The sequence below is a fragment of the Geotrypetes seraphini genome, chromosome 10, assembly GCF_902459505.1.
Source record: "Geotrypetes seraphini chromosome 10, aGeoSer1.1, whole genome shotgun sequence".
In the NCBI taxonomy this organism is placed as follows: domain Eukaryota; kingdom Metazoa; phylum Chordata; class Amphibia; order Gymnophiona; family Dermophiidae; genus Geotrypetes; species Geotrypetes seraphini.
Window position 1 is genome coordinate 50,967,801 of NC_047093.1, and position 17,289 is coordinate 50,985,089.

At 43.6% G+C, this 17,289-nt stretch overlaps 2 protein-coding genes across 6 annotated transcripts in view; one reads left to right on the forward strand and one right to left on the reverse strand.

Moving 5' to 3' along the window:
• Positions 1 to 5,178, forward strand: part of NUP188 (nucleoporin 188) — a 198,761-nt gene extending 193,583 nt beyond the window's left edge. The window contains exon 44 of one of the 4 annotated variants that reach the window (XM_033962010.1): positions 3,986 to 5,178. In XM_033962010.1, the coding sequence (XP_033817901.1) occupies positions 3,986 to 4,144 (159 nt within the window). In that variant the 3' untranslated portion in view covers positions 4,145 to 5,178. The remainder of the gene's footprint in view (positions 1 to 3,985) is intronic. The other 3 variants (XM_033962011.1, XM_033962013.1, XM_033962014.1) reach the window with 3 other exon arrangements.
• Positions 5,179 to 12,176: 6,998 nt separating this feature from the next.
• The window catches only part of SH3GLB2 (SH3 domain containing GRB2 like, endophilin B2), a 50,470-nt gene continuing 45,357 nt past the window's right edge, over positions 12,177 to 17,289 (reverse strand). For both annotated transcript variants that reach the window (XM_033961401.1, XM_033961400.1), the window contains 2 exons: positions 16,177 to 16,381; positions 12,177 to 12,752 (listed from right to left, as the gene is read on the reverse strand). In XM_033961401.1, coding sequence (XP_033817292.1) covers positions 12,645 to 12,752; positions 16,177 to 16,381 — 313 coding nt within the window. In that variant the 3' untranslated portion in view covers positions 12,177 to 12,644. The remainder of the gene's footprint in view (positions 12,753 to 16,176; positions 16,382 to 17,289) is intronic.

Genomic DNA, 17,289 nt, shown 5'->3' on the forward strand with positions numbered 1-17,289 from the left:
CAGGGTGGGCAGGACTCCTCCGGTGGCCCCCTGCTTGCCCGTCCAGTGCAATGACTCCTTGTGAGCTTCCCCTGGCACCAGTTGCGGGAGTTTTACCAGGAGTGGTCCATTATCACGACGGATCAGTGGGTCCTGGAGGTGATTCAGGACGGATATGATTTGGAGTTTGCCTGGTCGTTGCCGGATTGTTTCCTCTTCTTATCAGGCTGCTTGGAAGAACTGGGCTTTTCGTCAGGTCCTACAGCGGTTGCTCGACCTCAAAGTTGTAGTAGCTGTGCCTCCTCGGGAGTTTTGCATCGGCAGGTATTCCATTTATTTCGTGATGCCCAAGAAAGAGGGGTCTTTTGGGACCATATTGGATCTGAAGGGAGTCAACAGGGTGCTCCGGGTTCTGTCTTTTCATATTGAAACCCTAAGTAAGAAAGGTTATTCAGATAAAATGATTTCTACTCTCTTGGGCTTATGTGTGAGTTTGGCTTATCTTTGAGAAGTGGTGTTAACGAGTGACGTGGTTCCTGTTTACGCCTTGTTGCCTCACATCTTGGAGTTCTTGCAGGATGGCCTGGAAAGGGGCCTTGCCTGGTTGTCCCTCCGCATTCAGCTTGCAGTTTTGTCTGCTTTTTGTGGTATGCTGCATGGTTGGCGTTTGACCTCTTCCCCAAATGCAATTTGTTTTTTGAGGGTGGCCAAATTGCTCCGGCCTCTGGTGTGGCCTTCGGTTTTGGCCTGGGATCTAAGTCTGGTTCTGTCCGTGCTCGTGTGCCCTCCTTTTGAGCCTCTGGGCTCCTGCACTTTGAAGGACCTTACTCTTAAGGCGGTCTTCCTGGTGACCTTTCTTCTGTGAGACGTGTTTCTGAGCTGCAGGCTTTCTCTGTAGGCCTCTCTTCCTGGCGTTTTTTAGGGAGCGGGTCGTGCTGCGACTGATCCTTCTTTTCTTCCAGTGGTGGTTTCTTCCAGTGGATCCAGTGGTGGATCACAGACTGGTCATTTCAACCAGTCTGTGATCCTCCTGGTCTTAGGTAGTCGGGAGGGCTCTTTGGAACAGAGACAGTTGCACAAGTCGGATGTCTGTCGGGTCCTCCACTCTTATGTTCAGCAGACCCAGGATTTCCATAAATTGGATCGTGTCCTCGTAAGGGGGATGGTGCTTCCAAGGCTACCATTGCGTGCTGGATCAAGGAGTCTATTGCTTCAGTGTATCTTCTTCAAAAGAAGTTGGTTCCAGAATTCCTCGAAGCTCATTGTACTCGAGGTCAGGCTGAATCTTAGGTACCTCTGGTAGGTGTCTGTAAAGTGGCGGTTTGGTCCTCTCTCCAATACTTTGCGTGGCACTACCGTGTGGATGTTCAGGCGTGTTAGGACACGGTGTTCAGGGAGCTCTTGCTTGTGGCGGCCCTTTGGGGGTCTCACCCATGATGGCTACTGCTTTGGTACGTTCCATCAGTGAGTTGTGCCAGTCTGGAGAGATGCTTAAAGGAGAAATTAGGTTCTTATCTGCTAATTTTCTCTCCAGATTGGCACAGCCCCCGCCCTGTCTGTTTTCTTTCAGGATTTGCATGGAGTGCATTTTTTTCTGCGAGATCTCGTGTTTTTGGTAGGCTAGAGGAGATTAAAACAGTGGCCTTTGGTTCATCTGGCATAGCTGGTGAGCTGTGGGGATGTTTCTGAGGGTCCTTTTCCAATTCAATTTCCAACAGTATTTCTCTGTTAGTTACTCCTGTGGGAAGTGTTGTTGCTGTTTTAATTCACACTTATTAGTTTCTTAATTTTGCATGGCTCTTCGGCAGACTGATTGTACTTCTTTTATCTGCAGTGCTTATTTCCAGAATACAAATTTACACCTCTTGATCCAGGCAAATGCTACCTGTTTCAGGTGGCCTTTGCACTTAATAACAGTTGATTGAAATTGGCCATTGGGCACTTTTTCACTTACCACATAGACTGGTTCTGAAGATCTGGAACACTTTCTATAACTCTGGCCATATGGAAAACAGAATTTTTTCCACTTCACATCTCTCTACGACAGTTTTCTTATTAAATTAACCAGCTTAATCTGTCTAAAACATTTCATCATCCTTAAATTTCCCATTTAGAAGAGATTCTGACGCAAGAAATCTGTTATGGCTTGAGAGTCGCTTTTCAAGTGCTATAGTTTTTGAGAAGCATGTCTTAGTCATGCTTTTTTAGTTTCAGAATTGCTTTCTCTCTTTACTGTACTTGAGAATTTGGCAGTTTTGACAAGTGGCATGCAGAGAAGGCAGTTCTCCCTCTGCTGAATGAAATGGAAAAGAGATGGTCCATTGCTTTGTCATAAGAAATACCGAGCAGTAAAGCCTGCATGATGTCCTTATTGGGTGAAGCACACAGGACTTCTTTTCTTTTTTTTTTCCTTCTCCATCTGCTGGTCGACAGGCATAAGCTGAAGCCTCTGAAACTATGTGATCAGTACAGGATCCCAGAATTTCCTTGGGGTATTACACTCCCTCCCATTGTTCCTCCCTTGGCCAGGGCGCAGTGAGACATGGTGGTGTGCTTTGGTTTCACCTCCCCAGACTCCAGAAGGAAAACCTAGAAAGCTGAATGTGGAACTGCTGGTAAACAGGGGGGCAGTGTTTGGGGCTCCTGCTGGACACTGTATTTCCTGGTTGTTTGTGCTTGTCTTCTGTTTGTCCTTGGTCTAGTCTTGTATTGAGGGAGGTGGAAGGGTAGTGCTGCTAGGTGACAAAAGGATGTTGGGAATTCATTATTTTCCATATGTGCTTCACTTTGCATGTGTCTAATATATTATCTGCTATTTTAGATGTCCAGCCCCCAAATTTGGTAAAGTTCTTTTACAGCTCCTTGTAATCCATTCCTGATTTAATTACTTAAGAATATTTTGATGTTATTCATTCACTAGTTTATAGTATTTATACCAACCTTTCTGGCACAAGCAGTCAAAGTGGTGGTCAATTCTATTTACTATTAATCTACAACATGTATATACTATGTAACAAATATGTAATCTGCACTTTTTGGTCAGTTATTGCTTTCTTTTTAAGATTAATTTATTTATTAACACAGGTCCCAGTACAGATCCTAGGGGTACTCAGTTGTTCACATCTTTCTATTAAGAAAACTATTTAGTTACACTTCTTTGTTTGCTATGTTTTAATTAGTTATCAAAATGTATTCTCCAATACTGGATGGTCCAGGACCCTCCGGTTTTAGCATTGGAGGAACCAGTTGCATCAGTTGGCTACTTGGGAAGCGAGGGGTGGGGGGGGTCTAGGAAGCGGAAGCTAATGTTCTTGAATATATGGGAGCCATATCTGCATTCCTTACATCCAAAGGGACGAAGTGAGGTATTATGATGGGTGTCCTAATCTGGGCACTCAGCTGTTGCTGAGGTGAGAGAGCCGTGGTGAGACACAGTGGGGCGGGGTGGAGATTACCGGGGGAGGGGAGAGAGTTGTGGGAAGGGGGAGGGGGGTGTTCCATTGGGTTCTGGCACTTAGTTACAGGTATAATCTTTAGGGATGAGTGGGAGGTGGAGTGGCCTTCTTCGGGGCTCATAAGAGTCCAGGGCCTCGGGGTGCCATTTCACCGACTCAGGCCTTGCTGATATGGGCAGAATTGGCCGGGGGGGTTGTTGATGGGAAGATGCTTCATTGTTCGTTGCTGTGAACCCTTTTATGCCATTGTTTTGCTTACTCTCTTGTTTGCATCAATAAAAATTGTTTGAACCGTAATTAGTTACAATTCTACAACAGGAAATTAGCTGCCAATCTAGATACAATCCATAATCTGAGTAATTAAGCAGAGTAAGAGGATCCAGATGTGAGAATGCTCTGGATCCAACTTTAATGTAATGTGAAGGCAAAGTGTTTGGGAATCCTTCTCTTTAGTATTCAGACCTTAATGTTCAATATCATGTATGTTCTGCATATACTATTAGCAAAATTCAGCATTCTAATCATTCCCCAATGCCTGCTTTCCATTTCAGAGTACCCTGCTCTCCAGCCTGTCTCGTTACTTTCGCCGTGGAGGCCCCTCCTCCCCTGCTGGAGGAGTTCTGCCCTCCTCCCTCTCCAGAGTGGGAACTGAGGGGCAGGAGCCTATGATCCAACTCGTACAAGCATTTGTTCGACATGTACAGAGATAAGACCAAGAGGCTCTGTGCTGAGATTCCTCAATTTGTTCTGCCCTGAAAGCTTCCGTGTTCCTCCTGTGGTGGACTGCAGAAACACTGAAGGCTTAGCCCTATGGGTTTTCTCCTCTTCCTTCTGGCAGTAGTTTGAGGGAATTTATTCCCATTGCACTGAAGTGACTGAGTGAACATATAACTCCTGTGATTCGGGAAGCAGAGTCAATACTGCTTGTTTAAATTTTGTTAATACCTCAGATAGATTCTAAGAGGGATGCAAGCAAGATTTACAGACTTGAAGTTTCAAAATGTTTTCTTCTGGGCATTACCTTGACTCTAGGATAGGCAACTCAGAGTTCCTAGATGAAGCAGCCCCTATGGCTGATTGTAAATCCAAAGCTTGAGCTCCACAGTACCCCCATTTAATATTGCTTCTTTTTGTGAATGAATTTGAATTCTGCAGTGTGCCAAGGAACACCATCAGAGGGTTGGAATAGATATTATTGTTCCATTTTTGTAACCATGTTCTATTTATACTGATAATAAAACCATTTTGTTTATAAATATGAGATTCAGTACACATAAGGGGAATGTTTTAAAAGAGATGGTAACCTTGTGTGATGGTTAGCAAACATTTGACATCTGTTCCACGAACATAACATAAACATCGATTTCTCTACTGTATTACCGTTAAGTTCTATGCCGTTTACAAAGATTAGTAATCAGACAGTTGTTTAAGGCAGTACAAACAGACAGTAGATTATGCTTGAAAGTGAAAAAGGTAATTAAGCTTTCACAGAAATCTAGTGGGTTTAACATACAGTTATAGAATATTAGATTGCTATTCCTTCAGAAGCTAGGGCCAGGGTAAGCTATCCTGGAATACATTATCGGGGTCATTCCATGTTAAGTGGTATAATTTTAGAAAAGTACCCCACCTCACCATCACGGATTTTGATGGAACTTTGTATGCTCAATCTTATATGGCTCAAACTAACTTTGGTAAAGTTTAAGATTCACAAGTGGAATACTTGTGGAGATTATAGCTTTTTGTTTGATATTATACTGTGACCATATACAGTACAGACCATACAGTACACACTATATACAGTATCCCTGCAAAATTTTCACAAATTTGTCAAATATAAGCAAAACAAATGAAACTTGGTGACCTTATACTACAACTTTTTATGATCTATTCAATGAAATTAATGAAGATTTTCATTTTTTGAAACAGACAAAAACCTCAAAATGGATGCAATAAAAAAATTGTCTTCTGTGGCTCCTGTAAACCAGGTCAGAAAATTTGCCCTAAATGTAAAGCTGCATTTGCTTCCATGGTAGAAACTGCAGTTGCGTTGTCCTCATCTTCTCATGACTTTGAAAGAGATACTTCTGTCACAATTAACCAAAGCTTATCTGCAGTGGGTGAATCCACGTGTTGAGAAACACTGGTTTAGACCAAAGTGTTGTATAACTGTTGGTGCTTCAGACATTCATTCTGTCTGCATTTGCATGAGAACATCAAACTCATGTTGCAAGGTACAAATATGAAAGACAACTAGTGTAGCAATTTGAGCTCCAAAGATTGCATGCTACAACGATGGCAAAACTGTCCCGGTGAGGAAGCACTGACAGTTTATTTGGAAGAAACATTCAAGGATTAGGATAAATTGATCAAATTCAAGCAGAAGGTCCATATTGATTGTGAAACACTACAAATAAGCAAACTATAACACTGGATGATTTTATTAGCAAACTTGCAAACAAAATTTGTAAGCTGATACCACCACTTTATTTCAAAACAAAGCGAATACTTGAAATCCAGTTTAGAAGAAAGTGAATTGATCATTCTGATTGATTTTGCTGAAAATTACTATTTTGTTGTTCAAGATGCGGCACAGGGAAAATTCACAAGCTACATTACATCCATTTGTTGCCTACTACATCGACGAAGCTCATACCATACAAGTCATTTAATGTTTGCATAATCACAGATCACATGCCAGTGTTCCCGCTAAGCTGCGCTGGGGTGCGCTGGCGCTCAAAATATTACCTCGCAGCGCACAAGTTTCTCGTCACAGCGCACATAGTGTAGAGCACAGTTCTTCAACCGCCGGTCCGCAAACAAAATCTTGCCGGTCCGCGAAGGATTCGGTCCCCGCCGCAACGAAAGGCCGGCGTCAGCTGACTTGCAACTTCCTGTTGCAGTCGCTGTGCCGGGACTCCTGCCTTCCACCGCGTTTGCCTCCTGCCTTGTCTCCGCACCTCCAGACCAGCAGCGGCAGCTGTGTATGCTTTTAACTTCGGCACAGAGCTGCCCCTAATCAATAGTTTAGCGCGGTTTCATAAGGCAGCCTCGGGGCCTTTGCTAGGCCGGCCCACATCGCATCATCGAAGCGGGCCGGCTATCAAAGGCCCCGAGGCTGCCTCATGAAACCGCGCTAAACTATTGATTAGGGGCAGCTCTGTGCCGAAGTTAAAAGCATACAGAGCTGCCGCTGCTGGTCTGAACTCTTGGGCCGCTGAAGGAGGGCAAAAAGCAGCTGTCCTGGAGGTTTCCCTTCCTCTCGCCTTTACAGGTTCCTTTTTTTCCTTCAAACGGCAACGGGCCCCAGCATCGACATCAATCAAGCAAGTTCCACTGTCAATCAAGCGGTTCTGCTCGGCCAAAGCTTCCCCTGTGACATGAGCCACCCTCAGGGGAAAGAAAGTGACCCACAAAGGTGAGGGGAAGGGGGGCAGATGATGGAAGTTGGGGGGGGGGAGAGAGAGAGAGAGAAGGGGCAGATGATGGAATGGAGGAGATGAGAGAGAGAGAGAAGGGGACAGATGATGGAAGTGAGAAGAAGGAAGAGAGAGCAGAAGGCAGATGGATGTCAGTTGAGAAGGGAGAGCAGATGCTGAATGGAAGTGGGGAAAGAACACATACTGGATGGAAGGAGGAGATAAATAAAGGGGGAAGAAAATAGTAAGATAATGGAGGGGTGAGGGAAAGGGGTGACAAGCTGTGTGTAGACACAGTGAAAAGAGGGAAACGGGACTAAATAGTAAGAAAGAATTTAATTTAGATGGAGGCAGAAAATAGAGAAGGAAGACCAGAGAAGAAAAGGGAAGAGAGAGCAGAGAATGATCAGATCTGAGTGGAGGAAATGAGAAGAGAGATATGCTAAAAACCACAGGGGGGAGGGAAGGATAGAGATGCCAGACCATGAGGGGAACAGAAGGAAGATGATGGATGCTAGACCAAATTGGGGGGTGGGGGGGGCAGGAGGAGAGATGGCAGGGAAAGACAGACAGTGAATGGAAGGGGCAGATGCTGGACTGAAGAGACAGAGAAGGTTATCATGCTGCTGTACCGGGCCATGGTACGCCCTCACCTGGAGTACTGCGTCCAGCACTGGTACTTTAAGAAGGACACGGTACTACTCGAAAGGATCCAGAGAAGAGCAACTAAAATGGTTAAGGGGCTGGAGGAGTTGCCGTACAGCGAAAGATTAGAGAAACTGGGCCTCTTCTCCCTTGAGCAGAGGAGATTGAGAGGGGACATGATAGAAACATTCAAGGTACTGAAGGGAATAGACTTAGTAGCTAAGGCAGGGAGAACGAGAGGGCACTCTCTAAAGTTGAAAGGGGATAGATTCCATACAAACGTAAGGAAGTTCTGTGGTAGAAAGCAACATATTTATTTGGCTCATAACTTGCTGGCGCCCGATATTTTTAGCTCACAGTGAAAAAAGTTTGCTCACAACACCCGCCCGCTTAGAGGGAACACTGCATGCAACATGACTCAATATCTGTTCATGTATTTATTCAAAAGACAAAAACAAAAGTTAACAGAATCTACTATTTTAGTGATGGCTCAGCTGCTCAATACAAGAACTATAAACATTTGCAATTTTAAAAGTACAGTAAGTTCAATATTGAAGTGCAATGGAATTTTTTTGGTACAAGTCATGGCAAATTACCTTGTGATGGAATTAGTGGAACAATGTAAAGATTAGCAGCTAAAATTAGCCTTCAAAGACTATCGAATGATCAAATATTGACCAAAATACCTATTCAATCTCTGTGATAAATACAAACATGGAATTAAATACATATTTGTGCGCAAAGAAGAAAACAAGAAATTTCAAGAAGATGGCAAGAAAGCAGCACAATAGCTGGGACTAGAGCACATCATCAATTTGTACCACTCGACTCAAAACTAGAGAATGACACAGGGACAAATTTGTCCACATCCCCGTGAGTTCTGTTCTGCCACATCCCTGCAAGCTCCGTCCTCAACTGTTTGAGGTTTGTGTGGATGAGGACAGAGCTTGCAAGGATGGGACATAACTCACGGGGACAGAATTTGTCCCCGAATCATTCTCTAAGCAAAGTGTCAAATGATACCACCTACTTCATGGCCAGAAATGCCAATAAGGACACTACAATGCCTGACTTGAGAATATTGCTTGCATTTTGTTGAAATATCAATGGAAGAAAATGATGCCTTGATAAAGTTTATGCATCCACATGGCCCTGCTAACTCATTTTACTGGCCTGAAAGACAAGACATTTGTTAGGTGCCAAAACAATATCTCATTTCCAAGCTCTTTGCTTACATCATTTGGGCAACAATATCAGTTTTCAGAAACTATTTTGGCAAATGTGTCTCATAAGTTCAATAAAATGCAAGTGCAATAAAATGCAATGAAGGAAGAAAGACAATCAGAACTGCTTGGGAACCAATAGAAGATGACCACTTTAGGTTTGAGGTTAAGCTGCCCAATCATTGGCTTAGGAATCAGACAGATACCCGGTGAAAGCTTTGGAACCTTGATGAAGAAACCAAGACTGCAGGCTTGAGAACCTGAACCAAGAGACTCAACCATGACTGGTACTGCATGGCTATTGGACGTCACTTCTACAGTGATGAGGTTGCTGGTTCAAATTTCTTGAACAGGTAGTGGCAATGCCACCATGGACCAATGCAATCAAACATTTTCCTTATAAAAATGCAAAAGAAAGTCATAACAAGTACAACTTGAAGAGCTATCATATTTGGATGTTAATATATGCTGTTACCACAGAAACATCTAGGACATTTGACCCTTATTTTCAGGCACTGTTTTACTAGTGCTGTCCGATTCAGAGAAACATTTTTTGATTTGATTCAGCATATTGAATCAATTTTTCAATTTACTTTTCCTGCCCAATTGGGTATTTTTTTTCAAATGTCCTGACAGATTTATTTTGTAATCTTTCTACTCACCACACCCCAGCCCCCTTTTCTCTCTCCAACCCCACAATGGCACTGTGGTGTAAACAAAATTAAAAATACTTTTTCTGTTAGGTTCTAGCTCATGCTCGCTGTCTAACACCAGCTCTGGCAGAATACACATTTCAAATCTAACATATTGTAATCACAAAATAGAAAATAAAATTATTTTTTTTCATCCTTCCACTGTCATATCCAACATTTGTTTCTTTCCCATTGTCTACCATTTCTCTCCCTGCCTTGTGCCCTCTCTATTCCCTTCCATTATCACATGCAAAATTTCTTTCTCTCTCCCATGCACCATCCATCCAACATTTTCCCCTCTCTTCTCCATGCATGTCTCCCTTCCCTCCATGATTTGAAGGATTTATCCCTAACCCTTTTCTACCTGTTTCATCGCTCCCTTCCTCTCTCCCATGTGCAGCATCTTTCCTCTCCTGCCATCCCCCTGAGCAGCAGCAGCAGCAGCTTTCCTCCTCTCCCACTGTGAAACCTGTTGTACCTTCGAGGCTTCCTAAAGCAGCAGCAGCCTTCTGAATGGGCTGCTTCATGACCTGCCCTAGTAGGGTTTCTCTTTGCCGCATCACCGATGATATCATCAGTGACGCAGCAAAGGGCCACTGAATCAGTGAGGCCAATTTTCTCAGACAACGAATTGATTCACCGATGTGAATCGGTGACTCGGGCAGCACTACTGTTTACTCACATTAAAAACCAAAATCAACTTTTTTAAGGGGGATTGAACATGCTGTTTCTAATGGAGCTGGTTGAAAATACCCCATTTGTAGCATTTTTTGAAAAATAAAAAAAATTAAAGTCTAAATTGTAACATAAATTGAAATTGTATATTTCAGAACAGTCATATCACAAAATAGACAAAATTTTACAGGAGCAACAGCAAGCTCAACTTTGAAATTTTTTAGCACATCTATTTTTTCAGTCCACTTTGAGGCTTTTTACGTATGCCAGTTTCAAAAAATGAAAATCTGCATTAGTTCCATTCAATAGATCGTAAAATGTGTAAAATTGCCAAGTTTCATTTGTTTTGCTTATATAACCAAGGAACTATTTTGACAAAATTACAATGACCCAATATGGTACTTCTATTAAAGAACCAGATTTCAAGAGGGGATTTTATTTTGCTCCTTCTTGAACTGGGGCTGGAAAGGAGTCCTCATCATTAAACCAGCATTATTAAAAGTGGAGTAAAGGCAAGACAGACCTGCTTCCTAGATGAGCAGGAGGATTGGAGGAATCACATTATTCCCAAATGGTGTAGGCTGAGGATGTAAGAGATGCCCTGATGGTTTATTCATGGTCTATGTCAGCTTATTATTTCTTTTGTCTGAGCTCAGGACATTTGTTTTCAGTGTTGGAGTGTATGACAGCTGGATCACTTAAGTAGGACTTTCATATGGCTCCAGAAAGCAAAGTTCCTTTCCTGTAACAAGTGTTCTCCATAGACAGCAAGGGAATGTAGCCATACTTGAAGGTGAAGTCCTCTGACTGAGCCTGAGTGCCAGTGCTCTTCCCTAGCTAATGGTAAGCTTTGAGCTTACTGGGCATGTGCAAGGGGACCCTACTCCTAGAAGTCCCTCCCTCTGCCCTGTCAGTTTTGTCCCTAGCAATCAAGAAAGTAAGTAGTTGAGGGGATGGTTGGTGGGCAAGTGTGGGTGCATTCCACTGCTGTCTACAGAGAACACCTGTTACAGGAAAGCAACTTTGCTTTCTCTGGAGACAAGCAGGGGCTATGCAGGCACACTTGAACGCGAATCCCAAGCTGAAAGAATTGTATGGGTGGAGTTGAGTCCTTACAGTGCAAATAAATTGCATAGACCTAGCCCACACCCCCTCCCCGGTACTTTTTGGTTGGGAGCAGGGTTCTGCTCCTCTGGCTAGCGCCAGCGTGGAATGACTGCCTTAGGCCCTGCCACAGTGAATCATTTGGTGCATGGGGAGGGGCCTAAGGCCCTGATTGGCTGAGGGGCCTGAGGCGCCTCAACCAATTAGGGATTTCCTTTGTAAGTGCTCACAGTAGGGGCCCCAATCAATTTTGCATTTGATTTAATATACTACCTTTGGATGTATGAGCCAGGCAATGTTGTTTTTAGAACAGCAAGCCACTAGTGATAGCAGTAGAAAAGCTACTGCTAGGGTAAGAAATACACACATTTGGACTGGTTGAAACAGGTCAGAGTAGATTTCTCTAGAGAAGTGCGTAAAGATTGTTGTGAGCTTATGCTGCTTGGCATGTAGTATGTTTATGCGTGTACCTGTTTTAGTATTCAGTTAAGGCCTTAAATGCAAAGAGCATCCCCTAATACAGGGGTAGGGAACTCCAGTCCTCGAGAGCCGTATTCCAGTCGGGTTTTCAGGCTTTCCCCAATGAATATGCATAAGATCTATTCGCATGCACTGCTTTCAATGCATATTCATTGAGGAAATCCTGAAAACCCGACTGGAATACGGCTCTCGAGGACCAGAGTTCCCTTCCCCTGCCCTAATAGCTGAAGGTTGTCAAGGCCAATACAGCAACATTACACGATATACAGCAAATCCAGCATATGCCCTCTGCTACAGGACCCAGTTATTAGTCCCCTCCCTCGAGTTTACTTGAGCAGTATTTACAGAACTGCATTCTAGTCTCCACACAGGTAGTATCTGCTCTTTACACTTTTGGATAAAGACCAGCTCTAGTTATAGTTACAAATATGTCACTGTATTTTCATACATAAACACCTTAGCTAAGTAACTGGTGGTACATTAAAGCAAACCAAAAGCAAATGCTTGATGTATCCTCAAAAGGGTCATTATGATTTATTTTAAAACCATGTTTGTTATATCCTGATTAGGCTCCTGGAAGTTTCCTACATCCATTTGTCAAGTACAAAGTTATGATAGCTCATAATAAGTAAACTATAAGTCACGCCATAGTCTCTGGGCCTTTATTTCTGAGAGCTAGTGTTCAATCTGCCTTAAATAGCTGTACTTAAAAGCAAGAGAAAAAAAAAAACCATCCACTGAGTGAGAGGCTACAAGTCTCATCATGAAATGTACAAACTCAGATTAAGTACAAAAAAAAAAAAAAAGCTCTGGCTTAGATAGAATGTCATTTCTGCAACAAATGATGTCAGCATTTTGCAGTTAGATGCTAGGGGGGGGGGGGGGAACATCCCAAGAATGCAGGAAAAGGCTGAGGTGTGGGTAGAGACAGGAATGTACTCAGCTTGAAAGGGTTTTGCTTGCAGCTTCAGTCTAACTGAGCAGTTCTAAGTATGTAACAGGGACTTTCCCTTTTTGATTGCCTCGTTCTCCTATCAACCAATCAGGGTCCATGCCAGGCAGACTGTATACCATAATAAGCTGGAAGGAGAAAAAAAGGGATTAGTTACATAGTTCATTGTCCATACCGCCACCTGCTGTCCTTCTATTTCTATAATCCATGAGCAGGAGAGGGTGCATCAGACATGTACAAGACGACTAGTTTTAGACACGCTAACCTGGTTTTTTATTTTTTAACAAGATTCAAGATATTTTACAAAATGTAAAGACAATCATAAAGGAGCCGCTTCTCCTCCCCCCTGACCTGGATCAGCAGCAAGAGGGGGTAGGGAGAGCAACTCCATTCTACCTGGAGCGCCCTCCATTCCAGCCATCTGCATTGGCCATCAGGGAGTGCACCAAGTTAGGCTGATGTGGGGATCACTCTGTTGCCAATGCACATGAGGCGCAACCCCATTTAAAGTGACGTGCCTAAGGTACACTAATTTGTACAACTCTTTGCGCCAGCCCTGAACACCTGGAAAACCCCTTCAGCCTCACCTTCCAATCAGGACTGAAAACTTAACAGCTCCCGCCACACTGCCGACAAATCTCCCATTACACCACCAAGCACCAGTGCTCATATGGCAACCAAGCAGTAGGGCAGTACACCACTTCCCTCTTTTCCCATGCACCGCCATGCTACTGAGCCCACCGACGACCTAGACCCACCACTCCTTGCCCACAGCCTGCCTTACGTGTACCAGAGGGGTAGTTCCAGTCACTCCAAAGGACCTTTTGTGCGGCCCTACACATGGAACAAGAAGATCCAGCAGAAATCCCTGCCTAAATCCACCAGAAATTGCACGAGTCCACCTTGTCTGAGGAAACCACACACCAAAACCCACTGTGGAACCAGCAACCATGAAATGGCTATACCTGATATATCCAATAGCACTAGGCCTCACCAATCTTGGGACTTATCACCTAGTGCTGCAGAATCAAACTTCCTTATTGGCCAGCCCAAAGGTACCCCCAGGCCACATGATTACATCCAAATACTAGACCAAGGGTAGGGAACTCCGGTCCTCAAGAGCTGTATTCCAGTCGGGTTTTCAGGATTTCCCCAATGAATATGCATTTAAATCAGTGCATGCAAATAAATCTCATGCATATTCATTGAGGAAATCCTGAAAACCCAACTAGAATACGGCTCTCGAGGACCGGAGTTCCCTACCCCTGCACTAGACCAAGGCTCTGTCAATTGCAACTACTTCCCAACCTATCAAATACTGGCCATCTGCGGTAACCGCCCGATCAACAGAAAAGAGGAGAAATAAATGCAAAAAGCTTCGGCAGGTCACGATTTCTTACTTACACCCTCAAGAATACTATTCCAAACAAATTAACAAGGCCAAAAACACCTCTGCATTATATGCAATAGTCAAGTCTCTTACAACAAAGAAAAAAGAAACAACCAAATTCCATCGGCTCAGTTTCTTGCTACCCATTTCATCAATAAAGTTAAAAAAATTAGAGATTCTTTTTTGCAGATAGGTCACAGTAACAATAAACTTATTTCTCTCAGTCCTAAAGATCTTACCGATACAAATGCTTCAACAAACCTATCTTTCTCTAAATGCTCTCGGTTTACTCTTCCGACCTTCTGGATATTCAAAGATGCCTTAACACACTAAATATAAAAGGGACCCATATAGAAATTATTCCACCTTTCTTCTTGAAACGATTCTTTTCTATTTTTGGTCCATACATCACTGACTTGGTTAGATCTAGTTTAACCACAGGATCCCTACCCAAAATCTGGAAACAAGCAATTATTTACCCAATTATCAAGGACCATAAAACTAGTATCCAAGAAATTTCAAATTAGCCTATAGCTAGTTTACCTTGTCTGGCTAAACTCACTGAAAAAATGGTCTTTTACCCAAGTCTCAGACTTCATCGAAAACAAAGGCTTTACATCCCAATCAAACTGGCTTTGGCCAACACCACTCTACTGAACTCTCACTTATAGGCCTAACTACAAAAATGCTTTACCATTTCAACCACCACCAGTCAGTCCTTATCTCCTTAGATCTCTCTTCTGCGTTTGACACCATTGACCATAATCTGCTATTAACACATCTTCACCCCCAATGTGTTTATCCCTCTTTTCTGAACTATATAACCTCTCCCCTCCTTCACCCTATTTACCTGCAACAAAGTATCTGACTCCCATTGATGCAATATAACCACTTCCCCTAACCTCCTTACTGCCCTTCCAACTTGTAAATCACCTAGAACCTGTACTGGTTCCAATTAGATTAGATAAATATTAATGCTCATCCTATGTAGTGGAATTCAAAACCCTTGAATCACCAGTGGAAGAGAAGAAATACCAGGAGCCTTCACTTGGTGGGCCTTGAGATCCCTGCCTGCCAAGACAGCACCCAAGGCACTCTACCTCCCCCCCCTCACCTACTGCTTACAGTAAAGGATGAGCAAAACCAAATCTGCAGCCAAAATTTGCCACACTCCCTCCTCCACCATCACCACTCCCAAGCCTACATTAGAAGCCCTGATGGTCTAGTCTCCTGGGAATTTCTCCTGTCTATGCTGGTTCCATTCTCAAAATGGCTGCCTCAACCTCCCATAGGCAGTCTTGGCAAACATTTTGAGATTAGAACTGTTGTGGGCAGAAGTGACTGGCTATCATTCCTGCCTCAGCAAGGCCTTTAGACCACCATGACTTCTAAACCAGTGTTTCTCAACTCGGTCCTGGAATACTCCCTGGCCAGTCAAGTTTTCAAGATATCCTAAATGAATATGCATAAACTTGATTTACATACACTGCCTTCATTATATGCAAATTTGCAGCCCACAGACCACCATGTTTTTTGGGGGGTAGGGGCTTGGTGGTAGGGGATATGGGGGCTATTTGGAGGCCTCTGGGGGGGGGGTGATTGGAGGAATCCGAGGCTCTCCCTGCCGGTTCAGCTGATAATTGCAGGGGAATCCCTGATAAGCTGAGCCGGCAGGACTCCCCCAAAGCTGCTGATCCGCTATCAGCTGAGCCAGCAGGGAGAGCCCCAAACAGCTGAGGAGCAGGGAAAGGCAGCTTAGGGGAGTCCTGCTTGCTCAGCTGATCGGGGATTTCCCTGCTGCGATCATCTCAGTTGACATGGAGAGCAGCAGCAGATGAAAAATAGTTTTATCTGAGAGGAGGTATGGGGGGAGGAGCTGTGTCTAGCAATTGCGTTTCTGAGCAGGCACAGTTCCCCTTTTACCAGGGCTGCTCTGCACAAATAGCATGCATATAATTTGCATGCTATTCATGTTCAGCATCACCCGTCTGGGGAGGGGGGGGAGGAGGGAGATGGTATTTACCGTAGTATTGGAGCCCCTAGGTCATAGCATAGGCTTGACAGGAGGCACAGGCCAACGATATTTTATTTTCCCTAGGCTTAGTTGCAACCGACTTTGGAAAGTGATCTAAACTCAATTACTTCATCAAAGACCTACCAACCTCATCTGCTAATAGTGCAAGCTCACTGCTGTCAGCTGCTTCATAATCATACAGAACTCGTGCTTTCCTGGTGCCACTGACTGGAGGTTTCACATCACTGGTACACAGGGAACTGGTAGTAGCAGGGGCTGGGCTGGATGCTTCAACAGCAGACAGAGTGAGGGCTGATGTAGAGTCCACATTTACTACAGATGTGCCACAAAACCTTAAGGGAAAACACGCAGACAGAGGTCAGGTAAGACTATCTGCTTGTTATTTCTGTAAATTAAAAATAATAATAATAATCAGTTTATATACTGCAAGGCTGCGTTCTATGCGGTTTACAATAGTAAAAAAAATAAATAAATAAAAAGTTGAATAGAACTAAAAAAAGTTAAAAATAATTAGAGACACTAAAATGATCAAAATAGTGCATAATAAAATTTTTACAAATTAGCTGCCTAATGAGACAGAAAAGGAAGTGGCCCGCTTGCCTTATGCCGAGGATGTACTTACACTTGTCCTTTGGAACTGTGAGCACAGATAAAAATACAAAACATTTGTGAAAACCATCAAACAGCAAAAAGTACCTGCCACATATTACTCTCAGATATGTAGATTTGAGGTATATAAGGAATGTTTTAAATTCAATTTTTGCTCAGCCACCACATTTTTTTAAAGTGCCACCTAGCACCTACCCCCCCACCCCCAAAGACTGATAGGCCTCTTTTGTTCCATTGTTTTGTAGATACATTATCCTGAACTGGGCATAAAACCTTTGCTTATCAAGGTTTGTACAGAAGTATTATTACCCACCTCATTCTACTAGTTAGAAATAAGTCCAGTGCAACTGCACAGACATTTAGGCAGGCATGTGGAGCCCCGTTTGAAACCTAGCTCGTACTCTAGCTTTTTGTACTGGGCAGCTCTTCCAGCATGTGCTCTCCTCATGAAACTCGGAACAGCACAGATTTTGAGGACCATGTTGCTCAGCCTGCAAGGCGGCCACAGCAGCAACAGAGGTTCAACCAGGAGAGCTGCATTGTCCAACAACTAGAGTCAGCAGCCAGGGTTCAGGGAAAAATGCTGGGGAAAGTATTTGGGAGGGGGGGGAGGATAGCAAGAAGCTAATAA